Source organism: Dipodomys ordii, unplaced genomic scaffold (assembly GCF_000151885.1).
Source record: "Dipodomys ordii isolate 6190 unplaced genomic scaffold, Dord_2.0 Scaffold26, whole genome shotgun sequence".
NCBI lineage: Eukaryota > Metazoa > Chordata > Mammalia > Rodentia > Heteromyidae > Dipodomys > Dipodomys ordii.
Genome location: NW_012267242.1, coordinates 1,926,903 through 1,935,026, shown reverse-complemented (window position 1 = coordinate 1,935,026; position 8,124 = coordinate 1,926,903). Strand labels below are relative to the sequence as shown.

The 8,124-nt window shown below is 39.8% G+C and overlaps 1 protein-coding gene across 2 annotated transcripts in view; it reads right to left on the bottom strand.

Moving 5' to 3' along the window:
• Positions 1-8,124, bottom strand: part of Dtl (denticleless E3 ubiquitin protein ligase homolog (Drosophila)) — a 38,023-nt gene that overhangs the window by 3,186 nt on the left and 26,713 nt on the right. For both annotated transcript variants that reach the window (XM_013015269.1, XM_013015270.1), the window contains 2 exons: positions 6,978-7,113; positions 671-1,500 (listed from right to left, as the gene is read on the bottom strand). In XM_013015269.1, the coding sequence (XP_012870723.1) occupies positions 671-1,500; positions 6,978-7,113 (966 nt within the window). The remainder of the gene's footprint in view (positions 1-670; positions 1,501-6,977; positions 7,114-8,124) is intronic.

Sequence of the window (8,124 nt, the reverse complement as noted above, 5' to 3'; positions counted from 1 at the left end):
AAAAAAAAAAAAAAAATCTGTAGTATAAAGCCTGGCAATGGTGGTTAATATGTATAATCCAAGTGACACAGGAGACTAAGATCAAAGCCAGCTCAGACAGTAAAGGCTGTGAGACTCTTAACCACCAGAAAACCAGAGTGAAGCTATGGCTCAAAACAGTTGTGTTGTAGGGTGCTGGTGGCTCATACCTGTAATCCTAGCTACTCAGGAGACTGAGATCTGAGGATAGTGGTTCAAAGCCAGTCCAGGCAGGAAAGTCTGTGAGACTCCTATCTCCAATAAACCACCAGAAAACTGGAAGTGGTGCTGTGGCTCAAGTGGTAGAGAGCTTGCCTTGAAATGAAGGCTCAGGGACAGAGCCTGGGCCCAGAGTTCAAGCCCCACAACCGACAAGGGGAAAAAAAAAAAAAAGGTAGAGTGTTAGCCTTGAGCATGAAAGCTAAGGGACAGTGCCCATCACCACAAGTTCAAGTCCCACGACTGACCAAAAATAAAATAAAAATCAAATTGTAGTATAAATAAATCCTATGCAAAATTTGCCATTTTATTGGTATGTATTCCATCTGGCAACTCTAAAAAATAAACAGATTTAAATGTCCTGACTTGACACCTGTAGCTAGCTAGTATCCTTCAAGTTAGGAAATGGATCCTACCACCACTGGTGACTTACCGGGCCAGGTGATGTTTTTCCACTCTGTCTCCTGGAATTGGGTGTCTGGGCTGACGGACTTCGTGGAGATGAAGCCTCAGCCTTCCGTTTGGCTGCCATAGCCAACAACCAGTTTTTATTTTCTGGGGAGCTATTCTCCTTGCCTACCACTTCAGAGCCTTCTCCACAAGGTCTCAAAGGAAGAGGCAGCGTTCCACAGCTTTCTGAGGGGTAAGGACTGACAGGAGAAGGAGGCTCGGAGACACTGGTACTAGCTCCTTCAATCTTACTTGATTTGGCGGGACTTAGAGAGTCCTTGTTAAGGTCTTCCTGGTTGCCAGCAAGGCAGCACAGATCCAAATGAAGATTTTCAACTTGGCCATCTAGATCAGTCACACAACTGCAACTCTTCACGCACTTTTGTTTCACACTCTCCAGACAGCTTGAGTCTAGCCGCCTCTTCACTCTATTTCTAGACTCAGAGCAGGCGTCTGCTTGGGATGATTTCTGGCTCACAGGAATGAGGGCTTTTCTTGGAGATGTGATCTTTGTATCGGAAGCAGGTGGACTGATAGGTGATGAGGAAGGTGTTCGAGTCACCCAGTTTCTAAGTGACATCTTGAAAGATGGGAGTGGCTTGGGAGAGACAGAAGAACTGGAGCTTCTTCTGCTGACAGGAGACCAAACCTTGGCAGGAGGGGTTTTAATGGACAATGATGGCGTATTTGATGGAAGAGGAAGGTCTCCAGAAGAGCTTGGAGTACAAGCTGCAGATGATGGGGAGGAAATGGATGGACTGCTCTTTGCCCTGGGTGCTTTGGCAGGAGTACTCTGGCTATTTGTTACTGGTACTGGAAAATGAAGACAGGATCATGAAAATCAAAGTGAAAGCTGTAGAAATCCCCCCAATTCTTAAAGACTTAATAGAAGCTACGTTAACCGTTCAAGGCTTGGTTTGATTTTGAGCACTTTCCTAATCACCAGGTTCCCAACTAGCCTGTTGTAAAATATATACTTATAAAAAAAAATCTAGAAAATGAAAAATCTTAAAAGGCCCAGGTAAACCACATTCAGTATTGTTTCTATATATGAGCATGTTATATAATATACCTCAAAATTTGCCTAAGCAAGATGAAACTACATGGAATGAAACTACCATAGAATAATCTTTTGTCTCTAAAAATTATTTTTGTTATATATTTATGGAGTACAAGGTGATGCTCTATATATACACTGTAGAATGATTAAGTCAAGCTAATATATCTATCACCTCATAAGTACATTTTTTTGGCATAGTGAGAACATTTAAAATTGATTCACTTCAGTCTTCAAATTTAGAATGCATTATTATTAATTGTAGTCAACATAGTACCTAAGAGATTCAAGATTTACTCTGAACCTCACCCTCAAACTTACCCTGTTTAATCTACACACACAGACACATATATACCAAATACTGTTTTATGACTAACATCACTACACTTCCCACCCAAACTCTCATAATATAACCATTCTCTTTCTCTCTGCTTCTGAGTTCAACATTTTTAGATTCTCTACATATAAGAGATCATTTTGGTATTTTTTTCTGTGCCCCGTTTAGTTTCCTTTTGAAAGACGAAACAGTATGCCATTGTTCATCTCTACCAAATATTGGAGTGTAAAGACATATTCCTCTTGTTATTAGTGATATTAGCTTTTCTTTCACATACCCATTGGCCAGTTAGGTCTTCTTTCAAGAAGGTCTATTAAGATCTTTTGCCCATTTTAAAATCAAGAATGAATCAGCTTCATAGTCTCCTCACTAATAAGGATTTACATTGTCATTTATAATGGCTACAAAGCATACAAAGAACAGGTGCTCTGTAATTATCTAACAAACATACTTCATAGTGAATTATAAATTAAAACACAAAGGTTTATGGTATGAGTTTCTTTTTTGGTCGGTTGTGGGGCTTGAGCGTTGTCCCTGTGTTCTTCAGCTCAAGGCGAGCGCTCTACAGCTTAAGCCACAGCGCCACTTCTGGTTTTCTAGTGGTTTATTGGAAATAAGTCTCACAGGGCTGGGAAGGTGGCTCAATGGTAGAGCGCTTGCCTCACATGCATGAGGCCCTGGGTTGGATTCCTCAGCACCACATAAGCAGAAAAAAATAAGCCGGAAGGGGTGCTGTGGCTCAAGTGGTAGAGTGCTAGCCTTGAGCTGAAGAGCTGAGGGACAGCGCCCAGGCCCAGAGTTCAGGCCCCATGACCAGACCCAAAAAACAAAACAAAACAGAAAAAAACAAAAAAAAAGAGTCTCACGGACTTTCCTGCCCGGGCTGGCTTTGAACCAAGATCCTCAGATCTCCGCCTCCTGAGTAGCTAGGATTACAGGCATGAGCCACTGGTGCCCGGTGTTTTTCAGTTTCTTGAGTGAGGTTGAATTAACGTTTCTGTATTCACTTTGGATCCATAGTAAGGCAAAAAGGCATCACATGGACTCTCAAACAGAAACACATAGGTCTAACCAGACACAATGATGTACTCATTTAATGTGACTTCTGGCATGACCATCATCTGACTCATCTTTCCAAATCTGTTAAATAAAAATAGTTTTTATCTCCACAAGTAATACTCCTTTAATTACCTGTTAATGTTATCAAGCCTCACATGATTTCTTAGTTTAATTACAAAGACCACTAATGATCAACTAGCCAAGAATGCAAAGAACATCCAGAATCTCAAAGCTTGCTCTTCGCAAAACAAATCCATCTTAGAGATTAGCAACCTTAGCCCTTTGTTTATACACATGGCAACCACTTAGACAAATTCTTAAAAACTTTATTCTGCTTTCCTTAGGCTAACCCACAAACAACACTATATTTTACCATTTAACTTCTGAGCTTTCTAAATTTCTAAAACTCTGTTCTTGTCTTCAAATAACAAGAAAAGGCATCTATTTCTCAGTCACAAAGTCTTTTAATTTTTAGAGTGGGCTGATACAAAAATGCAATCTTCCTTTCAAGTAGGATTAAAGATCTCTACATACTAACTTTAGTCACTCAGTCACTTTATTTCCTACCCTTTGTTTGGAAGGGGTGCTGGTCCTGGGGCTTTAACTCAGGACTGTTCTGTGCTATTTCTAAACGATTTTGCTTAAGGCTAATACTCTGCCACCTGAGCCATACTTCAGAGTCTCAAGTGATTTTTTTACCCAGGCTGGCTTTGAACTGTGATCCTCAGATCTCGGCCTCCTGAGCAGCTAGGATTACAGGTATGAACCACAACCAGTGCCTGCTGTCCTGACTTTTTTTTTTGGCCAGCCTTGGAACTTGAACTCAGGGCCTGAGCACTGTCTCTAATGCTTCTTTTTGCTCAAGGCTAGCACTCTACCACTTGAGCCACAGGACCACTTCCAACCTTTTCTGTTTATGTGGTGCTAAGGCATTGAACCCAGGGCCTCATGTATGCAAGGTAAGCACTGTACCACTTAGCCACTTTCCCAGCCCTGTCCTGACATTTATTTATTTATTTTATTTATTTTTTTTATTTTATTTGTGAAGATACTGTACAGAGGGGTTACAATTACATGGGCAGGATAATGCGTACATTTCTTACCATGCATTGCAGCCTCCTCCTTTTGTTTACCCTTCACATCCCTTCCCAGCCTCCCCCCTCCCCCCCACTGACATTTTTTTATCCAATGCCTTTTATTACTCAACAGTGGTGAATTTTCTGCCTCAGGACAGCAAAATTTACAAATCGACCTTGCCCAAACTTTCTCTTCAAGTATATTTGAAACCAACCACAGTGATGTTGTTCTTTTGTTGAAGCCACCACTGGAAAACACTTGCTTTGTCACAATGTGTTATAGAGCTTCTGGTTATAGTCCTTGTCCACTGTCCAAAAGCCTGACTAGTCATTACTTCAGGAGGAAGTGTTTTTCACTTACTACACTCCTCAGAGCAGGTCACTACAGAGCTGCCATAGTCACGCACTCCATTTAAATAGGTGGAAACATACATTTAGAACTGAAGTCCTACAATAGTATGGGTCTTACAATATACCAATTCTAGGGCAAGATTAGGGGAAATGGAAGAGGCACAGGGACAAATCAGCCATCTAACACACTTGTGTCTACTACAGGTCAGCAGAAACCTAAAGTGTTACAAAGTTAGGGCATTTCCTTTTTCTTCAGGATGTTATGACCTTGGAGGTTAAAGAAAAGATTTTGTTAACTCTGAAGGTTAGCAAAACATTGGGTCAAATTTAAACTTTTATTTAAAGTTCAAATTTCATAATAAAAAAAGTCAAGCTGGGCACCAGTGGCTCACGCCTATAATCCTAGCTACTTAGGAGCGCTGTTCAAAGACAGCCTGGCCAGGAAAGTCCATGAGACTCTTATCTCCAATTAACCACCAAAAAGCCAGAAGTGGATCTGAGGCACAAAAAGCTCAGGGTGGCTCAGTGGTAGAGCGCTTGCCTTGCATGCACGAGGCCCTGGGTTCGATTCCTCAGCACCACATAAGCAGAAAAAGCCAGTAGTGGCACTGTGGCTCAAGTGGTAGAGCGCTGGCCTTGAGGTGAAGAGCTGAGGGACAGTGCTCAGGCCCAGAGTTCAGGCCATGACTGGACCCCCCCCTTTTCCAAAAAAAAGCTTAGGGACAGCACTCTAGTTTAAGCCCCAAGACTGCAAAGCAAATCTCTTCCCAAATTCAAACAGTATAAAGAGGAAAAAAGTACAATAAAGAGTCTTTTTGGATTTTCTCATTTCATTCATTTTCATAGGTACACCACAATTTCCTATGTGTGTTAATTATCAGCATATGTAAGTATATATATATTTCTTTGAAGCAACACAAGATACCAATAGCTTATATTTTACATGTACATGTTCTGCAATTTGCTCTTTTTATAGTTTTTTTCTATATCTCTTTAGAAAAGTATACACAGATGCACTGCATTCTTTTTAACAGCATGTCACTATATTGGCAATCCCCTATAGGGAAAGTATAATATCTGCTAACATGTAGCAGGGTGGGTTACTGAAAGTCAGCTCCCTTGAGGAATTCTAGAGTTTACTAATAATCTGCCAATCTGCATTTTCTTTCTATATATATGAAGGCTAGCCATCTGGCCTCACCCTACCTTTTCAGTCTTATCACATACTAGACTCCTTTAGGATCCTGTTACAGATTATTGCTGCTTCCTGAACAAGCTGTGTACTGTCACATCATTGTCTTTGTGCACGTGGTTTTCTTGGCCAGTTCTTTGTCAGGCAAAATTCTGCTCATGTTTCAAGGCTCTCCATTGTGAAGGGTTCACAAACTGTTTTCCTCCTCTCCCACAGGAAGTGGGTGTTTAGAGCTCTTCATTAATACAGCTAGGAGAAATATTTACAATGCACTGTAGTTTCTGCATCTGCCTCCTAGATTAGATTGTGAGCCTACAGGGCAAGTGATGACAGGGTGTCAGTAGGAGCCCAGATTGGCCTTAAACTCAGCCTCCTAAGTGCTGGGATCCTACTGTGCTACACTACACCAGGCTTGGATGACTTATGGCTTTTGTTACTTCTGTGGTCTAGTTACCATTAACACTTCTTGGATTATTCCATTGGCTTTTAAAATCAGCCTTAGGCTTCTACCCTGATGCCCTTAAAATTTGTTCTCAACACAAGAGCAAGAACATTCAACTTAACAGTCAGATCATGCTATTCCTCTGTTCAAAACTCTCTAGAGGCTTTTTGTCTGTGAGAATAAATGCCTAAATCTGACAAGAACTTCTTTTCAACTACTTGTCTCTTCCCTCTCCTTTGCCCATTCCAGCCATTAGGTGCTATTGCTGAATTAGCCTCTTTGAACAAATATGACAGGCTTGTTCTTGCTTTAGGGCCTTGTACTTGCTATTCTGTCTGCTTGGATATCTTTATCAAAACATCTACAGGGCTTTTTCACTCAGTCATTTTTTTTCATCTAGGGATTCCTGCCTAATCTAGTAGAAAAAATTAACAGCACGCCTTGCCATTCTTCCTTTTGTAAGCTCTTTATATATCTTTGAGACTTGTGAATTTCTTGCTTGTTGTTGAATAAAACTAGACAACTATGAACGAACAGTGCTCAGTAATAGGTTTCTAATAAATATGTATTGAATAAATTCACCACTGTATTCTAGTGCATTGTATAGATGACATAGTATAATTGCTTAGACAATATTTCTTTTAAAAAAGAATGAATGCCAAGAAGATGGTGCCTTTCTTTAAAAATGTACTAAGACCAAATTTAGTGACTTACTATATATGGTAGAATTAAACCAATGAAATAATTAAAATGTAGAAGATGCGTGATAGCCTTACCTAGGCCAGCTTTCATCTCTTTCTTCTTCTGAGAGGCCCAACCCACTATGGAATGTTTATCTCCTAGTGGTTTCTCTTCCAAGGCTCTATTTAAGCGCCACAGTTTTAGTGTATTGTCATCAGAGCAGGTAGCAATCTAAGAACAGAAAGGGAGTGAAAACCAGATGTGCTTGAAGGGATTATGACTGAAGAATTATTTTGCTTGCTTTAACATGCTATAGAAAATGATATCTCAAGTATAGTAGAACTCTATTCCTTCACTTTAGCAATCATTTCAGATTTCCAAAGAATTCTGTTTAATTTTTATACGTATTTTCTGCTGATATGACTTGTGTTACTAGTAATTTCTTACCTACCCAAATCTCTATTATAACAGGCTCATTTCATTTTCTTTCTTGAAGTAGGGCAACTCATGATTTCTACAACCATCTATTCAACAATGAAACATTTAATTAAGATATCCTCGGTACTCTGTTAAATGATCAATGATGGTCTAGCATCAACATTCAGGTTCTGCAATTTTCATCTGAATTCCGCATGTTCTGTCTTATTGCTAAATGGCATAATTTCTAATTGGATTTAGATCACAATCCCAGTAGGCTGTGACAAATACAATGAAAGCATTCCTTGGAGATTCTTTTTTAGATAGGTAGAGGAACAATTTGGGAAAATAAGCTCAGTAGACCAAAAGAAGTTAAAAATAACCTTTGCCCCTTTAAAAATATCTGACCATTCTTGATCTTGATCCCAGGCCTTTTAAGGCAGAGAAAGCCCAGCTTGAAGAGCCTGTGGCAAATGGCCACTGGTACCAGAGCTATTCCCCAGCATTTGTTTATATAATTTCGCTATTTCAGTCACTAAAGAGAAAAAAGAACACACGTTCTCTTAAGTCTTGGCCCCCAAGAGACTGGCAACTTTTTCCTTTCCTTACTGGGAGGCCAAAAGAAGATACATATATTTTACTGCTCAACAAGAAACACTTCAAATCCCACAATCACTCTATATGATGATAACAATATTTACAGAGCACCTACTTATGTCGGGTAATTTACATTTCTTTATCTTATTTTACAGATTTGTAAAATGGGACATTTACTTGCTCAAAGTGCTTTTCACCTTACACTAGTTTTTCATCTTAGATTTTAAA